The following is a 19,974-nucleotide window of genomic DNA, read 5'->3' on the forward strand; positions in this document are numbered from 1 at the left end:
TTTTACTTCGTACAAGGAAGTAAAAAGCGAAATATTGGCGCAAAAGTTAAAAACATTATTTCAAGCTATATGTACTGTTATATTTGTCTAATTATTCTAATTACCTATAAATAAAAAATTCTACATATTTCAAATTATATATTTTGCAGCCTCCAAAACGTTTAATCATTCCAATCGGAAGATCAACTCTGGAAAAAGAGAACCTTAAACGTTCCTCCAAGATAAACGATCTAGCCGTTAATTCCTGTAAAATGGATTTCATGTACAGATACATACGCGCAAACTAGCTGTGAGGAAATTATGGAAGAAGGCAATCGTAAAAAACAAATATTAAGAAAAAGTTTGCCCACGGTAATGGCCGGAGGAGGTATTTCAGGTGCACCATCCCGTGTCGCGGTCTCTCTTCAGTTGCCTAGGCAACCAGGGACTCCATCGCAGTTATTGTTTGGGAGAAATATTTATCCGACCCTGGCTCCCTCTGGTGACAGTCAAGTCGGGAGCTTCGCCGACTAAAAGCGGAAAGCACATCTCTTTCGGCAGTGGCTCCGAAAGAAGAGTTGTGAATCGGCTCGTTACACAACCAGCGTCATTCAGCGCTTTGCAACCAGTTCCGGGCATAGTTAAGTAAGACCCATTCGATACAAAATTTAAGCCAATATTGCTTTTGTGTGTTATTTTAACAACTGAATGCATGCAAGGCGAGACATTAATTTTAAACTGATTTCTTTTGTTTTTGAAAACCTTTTTCATCAAGTATTCCATAAGGAAATGTAACTTGCAATTTATGGAAAAATTTTGCATGTTCGTTTTTGTACACATGCGTTGATTTTTTAGTGGAATATTTCTAACTATGGACAACCATCATTTACTGCCAAATTATTTATTAGAAGTGGCATCGTTGTTAATTCTAAAACTGAAGGAATAATAACAAAAAGAAACAGTAGTAGCACTAATTTTCGGAGATAACTATCTGAAGTATACTCGTTAGTTATATTTCATTCCTAATACAGTGAATATATTTGCATAATTGTCAGAAATACATACAGGTACTAAGGCATGTATTAACTGAAGATAAGCTAGTACAAACTGCACATTTTGGTCTAAGGTATCCAAATATATTCGATATTTAAATGTGAACAGAATTCTGCACTCGTAATATCTGTATGCTTTGTTTAGTAATTTAATGTCTTTTCTACTTTATTTCCAACCTACATCTGTCACTTAACGGAAATAATTGTGTTGTTTTATTAGAATTTAAATCAGAATTTAAAAGGCTTGACTTAACTTTAAATTTTGCACTGTAAGTATCAAGTAGTTTTTTTTTCATATCTCACTAGAATTATATTTAGAAAGTATAGATAGTAATAATAATTACTGTAGTTTATAAAAGTCTAAACTCAGAAGCAAGCATGTTATTGAGAAAAGAAGAATATAATAAAATATAACAAAGCTTGAAGAAGAAAGAACTGAGGCTAGATAATTTGGTAGTAGATTATTTCTACCAGCTTGCATATAGATAACATTAAATCCAAGCAAAAAGCGTTTAAAAGAAAAAAGAACATATAAGCTAAATCATATTATCATCTTTATTTTCCAGGAACCTAATGGGATATGCTATTAGGATTCCAATACTACGGAAAAGAAAAAATAATTTAATCATTTCCAATTGAAATTATTCATGTAAAGTTTATGAAAAATGATTTGCAGATAATTGCTTTTAATTTAAAAAAGTATTTTCGTTCTTTTCTCCATAGAATTTATAAATTACATACATTAAATCTTAATGTAATAAAACACTTTAGAACATTTTAGAACTGATAAAAATTCTCTGTAAAGGTGTGTCGTCTTCAGATATGCAAAAGTTATAGCAAAGTATATTTCTGTCAATAAAAGAATTTCAGCTAAACATCGCTTAGAAATACTTTAATTCAAACATCTCCATGCAAACTGCAGAAGGATAATGCTTTGAAAAACTCTATAAAGACATTACTGGTAATTGTAATGGTCCTAAACGAAATTTAAAGCTACATATCATGCTAAAAAAAGGCTTTGATTGACAATATTGTAAAAGCTGACAATATTCTTATTTCTTAATATAAAAATGAACATTGCATCCTACCATTGCTGCCATTGTTACCATTGCTATCACTGACTATCACTGCTATATTAAAACAGGTTTTCAGTGGATAAGAATTAGCGGTTCGTCTTCAGTTTTTTAGTTTGACCTAATATCTAGAATAAATGAAAATATATTAGACAAACATGGGACTGTTTCTTGAAGTTTAAGGAGATTGACTGCAACAGAACACCACTATTCATTGTTACAATAACTAGTGAATATCAGTTTTTTGAAAAGGTCCAGTGATGTCTATAGAATATGTGTAGGTAAAACTGAGAAGTAAAATTCAGAAACTTCAGTGTGAATATACTGAAAGCAATTCTACGGATACTCAATCGAAGTATTATAATACTTCGCAGGACTAATATATCTATTATACTGATGAGACACAAAATTTAAAAAAATTGATTTATAAAAATGCGTATTACCTGATATTACTACACTCTGGCTGAGTAATTAATGAAGTAAATCTGCCATTTCCAAGGAATTTCCAATTTCCAAGATCCAAAATGAAAGTAGAACGTAATTTGTCCCAAAATGTGCAGAAGAGATTCTCCACGCACTTGCTGTCCGTTTCCCATTACTGAGTCGTCTCGCATCAGAGCTGTGACTAAGAGATACCAGACCGCGTGGGAGTCTTCACTATGATTGGCCAGCCTTCCATGGACGCGCAGTCCAAATCCTCCCTTGATGGACCCAAACTGGAAGAAAATACTCTCAACACCCACGCAGACCATATATCCAGGCAATTCAGGTGAGTTAAAATTTCTCTTAAATACTTATAAACAGTTCATAACTAAGCGCAAATTATTTCAGACGCTAAAAGCAATTTTGTTTGAAATAAGCACCTAACATAAGTGTGACAACTGAAAACTAATATTCAAGTTGCAGTAAAGTATTTGGAATGAAAAACCCTATACGGAAGTTTTTTTTTATAAATAATATTATCAACCACTTAAAGGGACTCATACACCTAAAACCCCTCATGATCTTCGAATATGTGACTGTTACAAGAATTGGAATATTTCATTTATTTTAAAAGCAATTACTTCCAACTTTTTACAGCTGACTACATAATATAGCTGGTTTAGAAACTAGTAACCAGAAAGTTAGTGTTGCCACAAATATTTTTGTAATTTAATCCTCTTTGTGACAAAATATTTCGCCGTGTTTCCACTTTGCGCGCATGATATTTTAAAAATGGATAATGGTACATACTTGAAATTGGATGGAATTATTTACATGGGCACTATTTTCGAACTGAAACAACAATCTGATAAATATTTTAATATTGAAAAATTTTATGGACGAAAACATTACAAATTTTGTCAATAAAATACATTTTATAAACTCAACTCAAAATAAAATAAAAATTGAACATGAAATTTTTAGAATTTTAGGTTCACGGTAGTTTCCAAATGTTATAAAAGGTATATATTAAATATGGAATTAAATTATGAAACAGAATGTTTTAAACTGTGCGCGCAAGTTGGAAACATGACGAAAAATGTTGTCATAAAGCGGATTAAATTATAAAAATATTTATGGCAACTCAAACTTTCTGATTATTATTTCAGAAAGCAGCTATATTATGTAGTCAGCTGTAAAACGTTGATAGTAATTGCTTTTAAAATAAATAAAATATCCCAATTCTTGCAACAGTCACCTATTCGAACATCTTATGAGTTTTAAGGTGTATGAGTCCCCTTAAGCTAAACTATGGTACTCTTCTGTTATCGGAACCGAATTAAAAATGTATGTATTTGCATACATGTGTGTGTGTAAATACACACATACATGTGTACAAACATGTATACATGAATACATCCATCCATACATGCATGCATTTCTGAATCCAGTCCATACGTATATACATATATATAATATATATATACATACATACTTACGTACATACACACACATATATATATACATACATACATGCATGCATACATAAATGTCTGACTTCGGTTGTGATAACTGAAGAGTACCAAATTATGTAATATCAGGATATAATTTGTTGTCTTTGAAATGGAATAAGGAATTCAGTTTACACACATACTGAAAGAGAATGTATTCTTATTTATTTTAACCAAGGAGGTTAGAATAGAAGGAGGGAGGGTTCGCAGTTTCCTCCACTATCGGGGAATGAAACTCCACCCAACAAGCGTCGTCCATGTTTGTAACTTCAAAACATTGCATTACGGCAGTGAAACGTACGTGATTTTAAGCTGTTCCGTGCATGTATTTACCAGTAAAAATATGTTAAATTTACAATGAAATGCTTCGCTATTGTTAGATTTTTGTTTTAAAGTTATAAAGATGATATCTGTAATTTACTACGTACAGAAAATCATTAAGAAATAGTTCGAAATCTAAATGCATGTGCATAACATTAAAGCCTTTAAAAATGATGTTTCTGCGTGTTTCAAGAATTTGTTTAGGTTTTATTAGCAACCTGTTGGATGCACTTTCCAACGTTTCCTTTAAGAAATAATAGTTCTGATTTATTCACAATATTATAATTTATTAAAGAATCATTAAAAATAATTATAACCTGAAATTAATAGCAGAGAATTATCTAAAAAATAGTCACAAGTTGCATTTTTTTAAATGAAAGTTTTAAATAGATTCTTTTCACAACCAACAACCTTATAACAACAAGAAAATAAAAAATATTAATAAAATAAAACAGATTTATGTGAATTCAGTGATTTCAGTTTATGCGCATTTCATATTTATGAATCTCAAAGAAATTGCATTGAATTAAGCTGAATTACAGAAATATACCTATATAAATTTTTGGATACATCTTTACACATGTTCAGTTACGTAAACATTTTACTTACTTTTATCGCTATACTGCTCACAAATTTGTAAGGTTATGCAAAACATTTTTAACAACAGAACAGTTAGTTTAGTTTATCTTGATCAAATGCACAAATTATATTCCTAACAGTTCACAGAACTTAAAAATGAATAATAATTAATACATAAAGAAAAGCATTACTTTATTTAACACCTTTACAATTCATAAAAACAGTAACAATTGATTTCTTAAATTCAAAGAAAATTATAAAACGAATTACTTAAAACGTTCAAATTATATAGAGTTTAAATCCTAGCATATATCATTCTATGTTAAGGAACGAAGATACCATCTATAAACAGAAACATTAAAATGTATTTAAGGTATTTTGATTATTATTAAGTACTTTCTTTTCACGTCTGGAAAGAAAACAATATGACATTGTGATATTTTTTAACACATTTATCAAATTACATAGAAAAAGAAAATCAATACCTTACGAATGAAAAGTCATCTTAGGAGTCTTTTTCGAAAATCTGTTTGTGCATCCATATGCAACACAAGATGACATGCTTCAAAAAAATATTGCAATTACAGACTTTTGCACAAGTCACAGCGATAACAGGAACATGGCCGCCAAGCTTTACCGTTTCAGTTGAACCTTTCCTAATTCTATTCTAACCTCCTTGATTTTAACTGATTATAAGATGAGAAGCTTTTCGAAAAATGTAACTCTTTTTTCTCTTTTAATTTACCTATATTAAAATCTCAAATTCAAATTTTCTGAGTTATTACATTTCAAATGAGCAGTGCTACAGCTATAAGGCAAGTTAACTTCAAGTGATAAATTTATGGGTACTATTCCATTTTGAGGACCGTAAAAAATTGCAGCGAAAATGTATGCGCAGAAGCGCCAAATCTAGCAAACGCGCCCATTTAAAACAGCGCGCCAAATGTAGCGTACGCGCTGATTTCAGATTGCGTAAGTTTATATAGTTCTATATTTCTTAAGACGACATTGAAATACTAATTTAATTTTTAAATCATTTTTAAATATTCTATGGATTTAACAATTTGGGAATTGTCCACGACGAAAAGCCGGCAATAGAATTTTGGGTAAAGTGCAGAATCACCCACTGTTTGACGCGTTTTTAAGAATTGCACATACTCGGTCTCCATGTGCACATCGACCTATTTTCACTTTAAAAAAAATCCCAGAATTGCAGAAAAATGGCACTGCGCACACCCTCGACTTTATCTATGTACACATCGACCTATTTTCACTTAAGGGGACTCATACACCTTAAAACCCATAAGATGTTCAAATAGGTGACTGTTGCAAGAATTGGGATATTTTATTTATTTTAAAAGCAATTACTATCAACGTTTTACAGCTGACTACATAATATAGCTGCTTTCTGAAATAATAATCAGAAAGTTTGAGTTGCCATAAATATTTTTATAATTTAATCCGCTTTATGACAACATTTTTCGTCATGTTTCCAATTGCGCGCACAGTTTAAAACATTCTGTTTCATAATTTAATTCCATATTTAATATATAGCTTTTATAACATTTGAAAACTACTGTGAACCTAAAATTCTAAAAATTTCATGTTAAATTTTTATTTTTTTGGAGTTGAGTTTATAAAATGTATTTTATTAAAAAAATTTGTAATGTTTCCGTCCATAAAATTTTTCAATGCTAAAATATTCATCAGATTGTTGGTTCAGTTAGAAAATAGTGCCCATATAAAGAATTCCACCAAATGTCAAGTATGTACCATTAGCCATTTTTAAAATATCATGCGCGCAAGATGGAAACATGGCGAAATATTTTGTCACAAAGAGGATTAAATTACAAAAATATTTGTAGCAACACAAACTTTCTCGTTACCAGTTTCCAAAGCAGCTATATTATGCAGTCAGCTGTAAAAAGTTGGAAGTAATTGCTTTTAAAATAAATAAAATATCTCAATTCCTGAAACAGTCACATATTTGAAGATCATGAGGGGGGTTAAGGTGTATGAGTCCCCTTAAAATGTAAAAGAAAATTGGCAAAAATTCAATTGTTTTTACCCTTGTAAAAAGCGGCAAACAAATAAGTGAGCGATTCTGCACTTTACCGAGAACATTTCCAAATAAAAAAAAGGCATAATTCATTATAGAAACAATAAAAAAGCATCATTCATTATAGAAAATTACGTTTGAACAACCAACGAGATGAAATTATGCTTTAGCGATAAGTGGGTAGCGAAATAGCGATGCAGGCATCCATTCAGTTATGTTTAGCAATTTTTATATAAATTATAATAATGATCTGAAATAGTTATTTACTCTTATGCTTCCATTCAGTCATGTTTAGCCTTTTTCATATAAATTATAATAATAAAGTAAATTATATGAAATTAACCTTTCATCTAAATTAAAACATCAATCTTAGATAGTTATTTGCTATTATACTTTCAGCGGCCGAGCGGTAAAGTCGCTGAACACTGGTAGTTCGGTCCGAGGTTCGAATCCCGCGAACGGGCTGGCTGCATGGGTGTTTTCGTGGTTTTCCCCATGTGCAACGTGTATACGAGACAGTTTCCCTTAGAAAGTCCTCCACGAAAGGTATCCCTCCCCTTAGGCAGATAGCCCTAGCGTGCTTTGCCATAATTAAATACACCAACTATTATACTTTCTTTCTTGCCGCAATTATTAAGGTTGCCGCAATTATTTTTGGCACCATTGGCATCAACAATAGTTTGGCGATTTTTTACGGCCCTCGAAACCGAATAGTACCAATTTATGTCGTGGTAAATTTACGTAATTAGTTTTTACTAATCTTTGTAACTACTCGTATTTTACAGCAACTGAAGCAATGTGGTAAATAGGAACAATGTTCTGCAACCAAATGAAATAAATTAATTTATTGCAAAATAAATGTAAAGGTTGTTAATTGTCTACAATATTCAGTTTCATATAGGTTGCGCAAAATGTTTTCACTATTAGGTTAATTCTGTCTGATTTTAAGATGTGTAAATACGCAGTGTCAGATAGGCCCTTTTCATCAGCATTGTTTTTAAATCCATTTATAAATTATTATTCTCTGTGGAAGATAGAATTTTAGACGCAGAAATTCTTAAGCCTGAAAAACTCAGTATCCGAGCACCAGTGCTGGTATACAAATATTTAATTTAAAATAAAAACAAACAAACAAACAAAAGAAGAGTTTGATTTAAGTAACACTATAATCTGCTGCTTGTAATACAATTGTAAAAAATCTGATGTGTACACCACATGACTTCCTTGTACGGAATATTAAATTATACGCATTTTTTTCTTGCATTTTATTTAAACTTATTAGATTGAATTAAACCTACTTCGCCGACAGCGCATAAACCACAATAGAATAAATGCATTCTTTAAAATTCACTTTGTTTACCATAGCGATACTCTGGCGCTAGGTTTACTTAACAGTATTACATTTCGTTCATATTATAACTCAGAATGCACAAAATGTATATCATTGAAAGAATTATCTAATCGTTGCCACATGTTCTATTCAAATACTATAATAAAGCTAGAACCATGTATAAAAGAAATTAAGCAAATAAAACAAAAATGAAACAGTTTTTCACAGACGATTGAGTATTTCTCATTCAATTAATTCAGTTCTCACTTCGCGAGAAGGCAAAAATACATAAAATCTCAAAATATCTATATTAAAAATTACGAAGTAAATTTCAAACGCTTATTTCCTCGAAAAAATTCCAGAAAGAATTAAGCATGATTTAATTGGCAATAATAAATGAATGCGTTATCTTTGTTGTTGCGAAGCTAAGTTTCTCTAGACTGGCAACAAATCCACTAGTCTCCTGTTTCAAATGTAAACATCAATGGCCGCCATTAAATACAGGCTTAGCGGCAATTAAACAACTTTAAAATTGCTGATAATTCTAAAAATATTGCACACAGATTTACTAAAGGCATAAAATCCTTAACCGGAAGATAAAAACAGCATAATTCAATCATTTTTAAAGAAAAAAATGTACAATTCACAAACATATAAGAGTAAAGAAACTGAGATCACTGAGCCGGGTAACAGAGTGGATATATATATAAATACATTTATATACGTTTGGTGCGGCCGATCGCAACCAAAATACGAGGTGCACATCTACATGTTATAGCAGTCCTATATACAAAATTTCAACGTTCTTAGGCTACTCGTTTTTGAGTTATGCGAGATAGTTACGTACGGACGTACGTACATACGTACGTACAGACGCCACGAAAAATTCTCTTCAGAATTAATTTTAAAGCAGTTTTATAATTTTTTTGAAGGAAAAGAGTATTTTATTCTGTCCTTACGTACAGATATTACGCAAAAACATCGTTAAATTGCATTCGATAGCTGTCAAAATGGATATTTTCGTTGAAATATGCTGCCTGAAACTTTTCGCGATTACAATACTTCCTTTTTACTTCGTACAAGGAAGTAAAAACGTTTAGAAACTAATCCTATTAATTTCATTGAACGGTTACAATGAATTTCTTCAGATGGCATACCGGATCATCTACAAAATTGCGTTATAAATACAGTAGAGCTCCAATTATCCGAATCAATTGGGACAGGACCCCATTCGGATGATTAAAAATTCGGATAAGAGGATTTTTTCCGAAGAAAGGGTATACGTACATTGTAATTAATTACTGTAGCTACTGTATATTGAAAATGGAAGAAAAAACTATTTTTAGAGAAAAAGAGGTTTTAATTAATTAAAATGTAAAAGCAACACTTTTTCGTACACGTTACATAGCGTACTGTACAGTACTTAAACGCGCTGAAAGTCATTGTTTGCTGAACATCTTGGTCAAAGTAAGCTTCAGTATCTTTCGTTTTCGGGCAGCCAAGTCGAGCGTCTACTTGGCAATGAGAATTTGTATGTGGTCACACTCGGGCTGACGCTCGATCCACTTCAGCGCAGTTTCAAGGCCGGCAAATGATTCACTAGCTGATGATCCTGTGTCTGCTTCAACTTCAACATTAAGATCCTCGACACTTTCTTCTCTCATACATTCAATTAATTCATCCTCATTTAGAATTTGAAACCCAGGATCTGACGAATCACACACCATCCATTCTGCTGTATTCTCAGCACTAACTTTCTAAACATCCAGGAATTTTCAAAAGAATGTTTCGTAGTTCCTCAAGCGACACGTCATCCTCATCTTCTCCTCTGTCTCTTCAATTTCCTTTTCTTGAGCTTCCTTTTGCCTTTTTCTCCTTTTCCTTCTCTTCTTCGTATTATTAATACTTTATTATTATAATTTATTATTAATTAATTTATTTATGATTCTGAAAAATTCTGAAAGCGATTCGGATAGTCGGAGTTCGGATATCTGGATTTGTACTGCTAATAAAATTCCAAGGAATTCTTTTGTCTTAGAAATTTGCATAAAGTGTTTATTAATGGAATATATTGTATTGTTTTATTTGCCGGCCTTGTCCTTGGCCTTGACCAGTGGGTAATCGCTAGACTCTTCACTAAAGTCTAGCGACTACCCACTGGTCTTATTACAACTATAAATATATTTCCAAAGCAGGGTTAAAATACCCTTTTATTCACTCAAAGATATATACACTCGGCCCCTTTCGGCCTTACAGGAAAGCTTCCATTTGGGCTTAAGATAGAAAATAAGAATCTAAACTAATTCTAACTAGCTAAAAACTAACCCAGTTTGCCTGCAATTAAAACTCGCCGGCGAATAATAACAGGTAATTAAGACTACACCTGAACGTAGTAAGATAGGCTTAACGCAATGACGTGGCCCCCGAAGGCAGAACACGCTTGACTGAAAATTTCTGAGCTCTTCTACGAAAGATGATGTTCATATTGATGTATTTAATTATGGCAAAGCCCACTAGGGCTATCTGCCTAAGGGGAGGGATGGTTTCGGGCAGGTCTTTTTAAGGGAAACTGGCTCGTATACACGTTACACATGGGGAAAACCACGAAAACACCCATGCAGCCAGCCCATTCGCGGGATTCGAACCTCGGACCGAACTACCAGCGTTCAGCGACTTTATCGCTCTTCTACGAAAGTGACTAAACTCCGCATTAAATACTGGTTCTACCTTATTTACATAAAACGCGATACTGAAAACACATTATGGCATGGAGTTGTAGGTAAAAAACAACAAGAATTTAAAGGAAAGTGTTTCCATATTAAAAATAGCTATTAGAAAATTAAAATAATCCCTACATCATATTAAAGAAGAGTAACTAGCAAATTACAAATAGTTACAAAATAAATATCAGTTTATAACTTCTCTAAAATCTCACAATAAAGGCAAATAGCAGTTCTCCTCTTTGGAGCAAATAGCTGATAGCTACTTATGAGGCAGTTCTCAAGTTTAAACTCATAAACTGTTTTACAGATGGCGACAAATAATCTCAGTTCAGGATAGCTAGTTTGAAGGCAGCATCAAAATATTTACTCAGCTATGTTCACCATTTTCCCTTGATTTGAGGTAACATGAAGTGAAAGATTCCGAACATAAATGGTCTTAACTTTTATATTTTTAAGTCTGAATTAAATATACAGTGTCTCAAAAAAGTGATGGGACACTTGTGCTTTACAAAAGGAAACTGCAATAAAATAAATTTAAAAAACATGTAAAATTTTTTGTGGGTGTATTTCATACTTAAATTTAGTAACAATTATTACATAACATACATTTTATCAAAATATTAAAATATTAATTTAATAAAAATACAATTGTTTAGAACGGAGCAGAAAATGGCTCACTTAAGTGATGGGACACTACGTACTATGCAACAAAAATCGTCTGAAGTAAGCAATAAAAATATCTTTTGGGGTATTTATTTTTACTCAAAAGCAATTGCCAATAATTTATAAAATCGTCTGCAGTATTTCTCTCCTGTTTGTTTTGGAATTTTTGTGTTTTTTAGCTCTGTGCAGCCATGAATGCTAAATGAAAAGAAACTTTGCCTGGAATTCGAAAATTAGTTATTAATTTGCATATTGAACGTGGAAAATCTATTAGAGAAACTACTGATACAGTTAACTTCAGTCATACAACAGTTTTCAATATCATTAAACGATATAAAAAGAATCATATGATTCAGGATAAAAGAAGACCTGGCCGACCATCAAAGTTATCCAATGGAATAAAGCGAATTATCGTTCGAAATATTTAAAAAAAAATCTAAGAATGAGTGCTCCTGAAGTTGCTGCTGATTTACAAGCATTATATGGAGTAATTGTTAATTCTGAGACTATTAGAAGAGTAATTCGATCTACTGGATATCACGGTAGAGCAGCCAAGAAAAAATTCTTCGTAAGTGAAAAGAATAGAAAACTCAGAATGGCTTTCGCAAAATCCAACATAAATAAGAATTCTGATTACTGGAATGAAGTTATATTTGCTGATGAGAGTAAATTTAATATATTTGGTTCTGACGGTAGAATCTTGGTTTAGAGAAAACCCAGGCAAGAATTTCGCAAAGAGAACTTGGTGCCAACAGTAAAACATGGTGGAGGAGGAGTTATGGTATGAGGGTGTATGTCGTCCGCTGGAGTTGGTAATCTTGTTTTTATTGACAGTATAATGGATCAGTACAAGTATATTGACATTTTAAATCAAAATTTGAAATCTTCAGCACGAAAATTGAACCTTCATAACGATTTTAAATTCTACCAGGACAATGACCCCAAGCACAGTGCTTTGAACGTTAGACTCTGGCTGCTGTATAACTGTCCTGAAATAATAAAAACACCCCCCACAATCTCCACAATTAAATCTCATAGAGAATATTTGGCAAGAATTGGAATCAAGAATTCGCAAACACACCATTTCTTCAAAACAACAATTAAAATTTGGTGCTTCAAGAAGAATGGGGTAAAATCACTCCAGAAATCACAAAAAAATTAGTCGAATCTATCCCAAGAAGATTAAATCATGTTTTAAAAGTAAAAGGAAATCCAACAAAATATTAAAACGTTTTAAAAAGTAAAATTTTGGGATAAATATTTGATGGAAAAGTAAGTGTCCCATCACTTAAGTGATCCATTTTCTGCTCCATTCTAAACAATTGTATTTTTATTAAATTAATATTTTAATATGTTGAGAAAATGTATGTTATGTAATAATTGTTACTAAATTTAAGTATGAAACACACCCACAAAATATTTTACATGTTTTTTAAATTTATTTTATTGCAGTTTCCTTTTGTAAAGCACAAGTGTCCCATCACTTTTTTGAGACACTGTACATGTTAAAGTTTAAAGTAACAAACGTTCAGTGTTTTGAAAAACTAATCCCTAAATTAAAAATTTTCCCACAGATTCTACTACATTTAAGCAAAGTAAATGTCGTCTGCTTTTGCGCAGCAATAATTAAGCTAGTTCATTCTTTCACAGTAAAAACTAATTTTATGTCAAATGCATTTTATGTCAATGTCAAGTGTACCTTAGCTCATGCATTAAAAAAAATCGTCTGAGAGTTTAGTAGTCAGAATAATGGCAACTACTGGATATCATTTGCAGTAACTAATGTTTAGATGGTTGCTATTCGAAAACAAAGTCCATTTGCTATGAAATTCAAAGACATTTACGGTCCAGATTATGAATTCATTTGGTTTACTTCGGTAGGATCCAACAAGATAGATCTCTTCAACTTTTCAAAACACTGAAACTACAGATAATGATAAAATATCAAACGGAATGTAATCCTTGTTAGGAAATAAAAGACACATTTGATAATCTTAAATATGAAATATATTGCATATTTTAAGAACGTGTAAAATTGTTCTACTTATTTGTCACAGGAATATACTATCCAGCTTTAGATGAGAAAAATATAATGTTTTGACGCGAATTTACTTCAAGCGAAAGAACTTCAGTAAGTTAACACCCTACAATATTGATGCCCATTCTCTGCTCAAACAAAGTTATTATATGCACCGTTACTAATATTTGAGTGTAATTCTTCCGTGATAGTGGCTTTTATCTAAAGGAATCAGCAGAATTCATTTTCTGTTATTGTGTTTAACAAGGTATATAAATGTTTTTGTTTGCTTTATTACTTTTAATTAGCCCAAAACCGCTATTAGTCTCGAAGTGGCATTTTGCGTCAAATTACTATAAACGGCTGTATAACTTTTCAAATTGTTGCCATCAAATATTATCGCCCTGTATTTTATTTAAAGAAATTAAATAATGAAGGTTCTGTATGAATGTTACTTGTATTGTGATAAAACAATGATTCATAAAACTATCAAATTTTGAATAATGTAGTCCTTCACCCGAATATGGGGCCACTGGAAGCCCGAATCGATTTTGTTTTAGTTTCTATTTCGTATTTTTTAAACTTTACGAGTTTTTGATTAACAAACTCAAAGATTTCAAAGCGAGCAGTGGCAACACACTGTGAGGAATAAAAGAGTTTTATCTCCAGTGCTCGAGACTGTCTATCAGAAATTCTAAAGTTATGCTGTTTTCAAATAGTTTTAGCCCAAAATGGTCTTAGCTAAAATGCTCTTGAAACCTGTATGCATGTGTAAATGAAAAAAAAAACCCATTTGGGCGTACTATAAAATCTGAAAGCTTTCAGATTTTTTTGAAAATTAATGCAGTCTAGGCTAAACATTTGTTTTAATTTTAATTAATGGGAATGTTTCCAGAAACTATTCGAGATAGAATTTTACTCAAAATTCCTTGTTTATGAATTTATTATTATAATGTAAACGAAGCGTGAAATGTAACGTGAAAAATCAACTAAAGGTTAATGAAAAATATTAAAAAGTGAAGTGAAACGGCAACGAAAGAGTAAAGTAAAGTAAAGAGTAAAATAAAAAGAAATAAAAGTTAATACATTTATACACATGTTACGCATTTTATAGAAGGGAAAGAGTTTTCATATGATTTCAAAGTTTTGAAATCACATTTTCTGATCTGCAAGTGATTCCTAACATTATTCGTTATTTCTTGAATAAATATACAAAGTCAATTAAACAAAAGTTGTTGTACATAATTTTCATTATTAAATATTACAAAATGTTGTAAACTGAGGAAAACATTTTACATAACATTTTTTATAGAAATTTAAAGGTCTTCCTAAATACCGGATTTCTCATATTAATGATATTTTATATGATTTGGCCTTTATCTATAAATATTGATTTTATGATCATGGGACTTAACTAAATATTATAGATAAGAAAATCAATTTAAAATATTTTAAAGTAAAACTGTTTTAAAATTCAAATAAAGAAGCGCAAAGTGAAGCTTCTTCTTTGCAATTTATTTTACATGTTGTTTTCACTCAGAAAAATGAAGCTAACTTCATTGTAGTATATTTTAAGATATTCCTGCTATAAAGCAGTTTTTCAACGTAGTACACAGCATACAATTCTATTGCATTTGCAAATCTTTGAGCATCATTTCGGCATATTTCAATTATTCTAATAGTTTATTTATTTGTTCAATCAAATTTGAACTTAATGTCATCTAGGTAAATTACCAGATACTAAATAATACGTTATTAGCAATCCATATGCATAAATACGTTTTTAAGTTTTTTTCCATATTTATTTGATGTGTCAACTATTTTTCTCTCTCTATTTGTAAATAATTTGCTGAAGAAAATTATTCTTATGCTTGCCTTAAGAATTTGCCTGATAGACTTTCGACGGAGAGTGAAGACAGATTGGCAACAGGAAATGTTAGGCTTACATGCAAAGAACTTGTAACTGGTGAAGTTAAAGTTGAAACTAATATAATACTCGGCAGTTCTTGCTCTTCAGAATACAGATATTTGAGATCCAGCCTAGACTGCGTATTACAGTAATAACGAAAAACGGTATTTTGTGGTTCATGCTTAAATCATGCTGTGATAATAGTTTTTCTTTGCAAGATTATAACAGAGAAAACTGTCGAGCATTAATATTGTAAAACAACACTAAAAAATTAATAATAATTATATCATAAGCACAGTTGCTGCTTCAAAGCTCTGACTTTTTGTACTTTGACAAAGCATTATTTTAATAAAAATGTAAGTCCAAAATTACCTCACTAATACAATAAAGAGAAATTTTTTTAGATAAATTAATCTTCAAATGTATGGTTACAATATGTTAAGCATTTTAAATTACAATATGTTAAGCGTTTTAATTTTTAAGAAGCTATACATTGTAAGAGAATTTCTTCTTCCTTTCCTCCTATTTTTGATGATTGCGTTCCTAAGCGGAGGACGAATGTAAGGAATTTTCTCCTTTGTCACCGCTTGCTTTTATGGAAGTACGTTCTGCTGGAATCGAGAGTTTCGGAGTTTGAATACAGGCGACGTGATTGCTGGTTTTTAATGTTTGTGTGCGGGAATTGAAATGGGATGGATAAAAATTTATCCCCACCTGGATTTCGTGAATACGTTGTCTCCTCCATAATTGCTGTTTAATTGGGACTTTGTGTAACTGGAAGCATGTTCGGCGGGCAGTTAGGAGCTCCGCAGTTCGAATCTCGGGGAGGAGAGTGCTGGATTTTAATGCTTCCCCCTTTATCAATACTAATTGACTTAAAAAATCGTAATATAAATAGAAAGGTCGACGACTATTGCTGTACTGTACACTGAAGTGACAAAAGTCATGGCTATTTTAAAAGACTATTTTAAAAGGAAATTATGAATTCAAATATAGTAAACAAGTAATGAAAGGCGTTGTTAATTCGAGTGAAAAAGCTTTGGAATCTAGTCACCTACTGAGCCTAAAAATTGCCAAGACTGGATAGACTCCTCACACTATTGGAGAAAACCTTACACTGAAGTGACAAAAGTCATGGGATAGCAATATGCAAATATACAGATGGCAGTAGTATCGCGTAGAAAATGTATAAATGCGAAGTGCTTTGGCAGGGCTTTCATTTGTGTTCAAGTTATTCATGTGAAGAGGCTTTGACGTGATTATGGCCGCACGACGAGAATCAACAGACTTTGAACGCGGAATGGTAGTCGGAGCTAGACGCATGGGTCATTCCATTTCGGATATCGTTAGGGAATTCAACATTCCGAGATACACAGTGTCAAGAGTGTGCCGAGAGTATCTAATTTCAGGCATAACATCCCACCATGGACAGCGCAGTGGCCGACCACCTGCACTTAACGACCGAGACCAGCGACGTCTGCGTAGAGTTGTCAATGTTCACAGACAAGCAACACTGCGTCATATAACCGCAAAAATCAATGTGGGACGTACGAGGGACGTGTCCGATAGGAGAGTGCGGCGAAATTTGTCTTCCTTGGGCTATGCCAGCAGAAGACTGACTCGAGTGCCTATACTGACAGCACGACATCGCCTGCAGCGACTCTCGTGGGCTCGTGAGCATATCGGTTGGTCCCTAAACGAATGGAAAACCGTGGCTTGGCTATTCAAGCTGGTGGTGGTTCCATAATGGTCTGAGCTGTTTTTACATGGCATGGACTCGGTCCTCTGGTGCAACTGAAGCGATCATTGACTGGAAATGGATACTTTCAGCTACCTGCAGATCACTTGCAGCCATTCATGGACTTCACGTACTCAAACAACGATGGGACTTTTATGGATGACAATGCGCCATGTGACCGGGCCACAATTGTTCGCGATTGGTTAGAAGAACATTCTGGACAATTCCAGCGAATGATCTCGCCACCTAGATCGCTCGACATGAATCCCATCGAACATTAATGGGACATCATCGAGAGGTCAGTTCGTGCCCAAAACCCTGCACCGTCAACACTTTTACAATTATGGACGTCTATAGAGGCAGCATGGCTCAATATTCCTGCAGGGGACTTCCAACGACTTGTTGAGTCCATGCCACGTCGAGTTGCTGCACTTCGCCGGGCAAAAGGAGGACCGACAAAATATTAGGAGGTATCCCATGACTTTTGTCACTTCAGTGTATATTAGACACTTATTATTGTTTTCAGTATAAAATCAGTATACAGAGATGAACAAGCTTCAAATCTCATTGCTGCTTATATAGGATGTGGATATATTTGCATCCCAGAAATAAAAAAAAAATATAAAGATTTCTTTTAGAAATTATTTCTTTTTAAATTTTTATAACGAAAGCCGCAACTTCTAGAAGACGATAGCTATATGTTTTTAGATATTTTAAATCCTTTAGGAAGCGTATAATAAAGCATAGCTGCGAAAATCCTTTTTTCCAGTGGCGGACACTAACCGTTATAGGCGTTGCTCACTACTAAATGCCGGAAGCGGTCGTCATTTTATTATGGAGGCATCTAATAGAGGGACCACTGTTGGCTCCTATGAAGGGAGAGACAATTTACATCCATGCATTCTCATGGATCCGGGCCCTTCGGTAGGGCAGTCAGAATTACTAAACACTTTCTCGTCTGATCTGTGACGCAAAAGTAATTCCTAATATCATATTATTTACCGCTTATAATGCAAAGGCATGAATAAATACGAAACTTCATTGCTCCCATAGAATATCTACCAAAGGGCGTCACAAAAACATAAACGTAAATTCCACTTTTTACTACCTTCTTTTTTCGAAAAATAAACTTTATTTTCATTTAGTAGAAATAAAACGTTCTTAATAATATGTGTATAAAACAACAGTAATAAAATTAATTATTAGTTCGAGTATGATAATAAGTTGAGCAGCATAATTCAGTTCAGAAAGCAAAACTGGTTTTTAAGAATTTAACATTACCATGCAAAAAGCTACATTATTCTGAAAGATGAAAACAAAAGCAAAAACTTCCTAAGTAAAATAAAGAGCTTGAATATTTATGTTGCCCTCATGTTTTGTAAATCATTCATATGCAAAATACCGTTGAAGCTAACGTTTAAAAACCTCTTAACTTGTCCTCTTGTCTTAAACCTCTTGTCTATGTTGGACAATAGCGTTTTTTTTCTCTTTGGTATCGATGTAGGTTTTCTTTCTTGTAACGAAAGCTTAAAAGAAAGCGTTTATTTGTGTATATGCCACATAGTTTCAATAAAGTGTAACAGCCAGGAAATTCCGCATATACATTCTACAGGGATTTTTTGTCTGCACCTTGAAAAGATATTCTCCAAATTCGTTTTAGACTCCTTTTATTCAACTTCTAAGCAATTTTTTAAATTTATTGAACGTATCTTCATTTGGATGTTAAACAGAATAGCTATAGGGTAGAAAATAAATTATTCTTCCAAATAAAATTATTGTGATTTTCTTACTTTATTTCTTTTAATTCAGTAATTTTCCCGAAATAATAAAAAATATTTTAGACAACCAAAACTTTGCTTCATGATTCCACTATAAATCTATACTGCGGTCCCACAAGCGGTCGAGCAGAAAAGTCACTGAACACTGGTAGTTCGTTCCGAGGTTTGAATCCCGCAAACGGGCTGGCTGAATGGGCGTTTCCGTGGCTTTCTCCGTGCGTAACGGGTATATGAGCCAGTTTCCCTTAGAAAGTCCTCCCCGAAAGCATCCTTCCTCTTAGGCAGATAGATCTCGAGGCTTCGTTGTAATCACATAAACCAAACCATTCTATGACTGCAGTCTTTAAAATTCGGATTTTAGTTTTTAAGTATTGTCATTCGTTAAAATTAAACTAAAATATAAACAAACGATTTAGTCATAAATCAAGAAATCTAGTGATGTTTTTTTGCTACACTTGATGTTTTCCAAAAACATAAAAAAAATGAAAATATAAGCTGTTAAGTAATTAAGCTTAAAACTTGGGAGAAAGAAAGCAGCTTAAAATGGTTATTTTAAATGTAAACTACAGCAATAACCAAAAACTATGCACAGAATAATTACATTGAAAAAATTTAATAAATGTTTGGGTTTAATTAGTAAATCAGTTATTTTCCAGTTAAGTTCATGACTGTAGTGATTTTTATAGTCATTACAGTCATAAAATAATAACAGTTTTACGGATGTACTATCACTCAATCAGTTAAGTTTAGCCTTGTAGAGTCAGCAGTTTATTTTTGAAGCAGAAGACATGAAAAATGAGCAATGCCCTCCCCGGGACA

The 19,974-nt window shown here is 32.6% G+C and overlaps 1 protein-coding gene across 1 annotated transcript in view; it reads left to right on the plus strand.

Annotated features, from left to right (window-relative positions):
• Positions 1–552: 552 nt before the first annotated feature.
• LOC118179507 (neprilysin-1-like) overlaps positions 553–19,974 on the plus strand; it is a 402,935-nt gene continuing 383,513 nt past the window's right edge. The window contains exon 1 of the mRNA XM_085827523.1: positions 553–2,873. Coding sequence (XP_085683649.1) covers positions 2,764–2,873 — 110 coding nt within the window. The 5' untranslated portion in view covers positions 553–2,763. The remainder of the gene's footprint in view (positions 2,874–19,974) is intronic.

This window comes from Stegodyphus dumicola, chromosome 12, assembly GCF_044657685.1.
Source record: "Stegodyphus dumicola isolate Sdum_Otavi_A_Nest chromosome 12, ASM4465768v1".
Taxonomy (NCBI): domain Eukaryota; kingdom Metazoa; phylum Arthropoda; class Arachnida; order Araneae; family Eresidae; genus Stegodyphus; species Stegodyphus dumicola.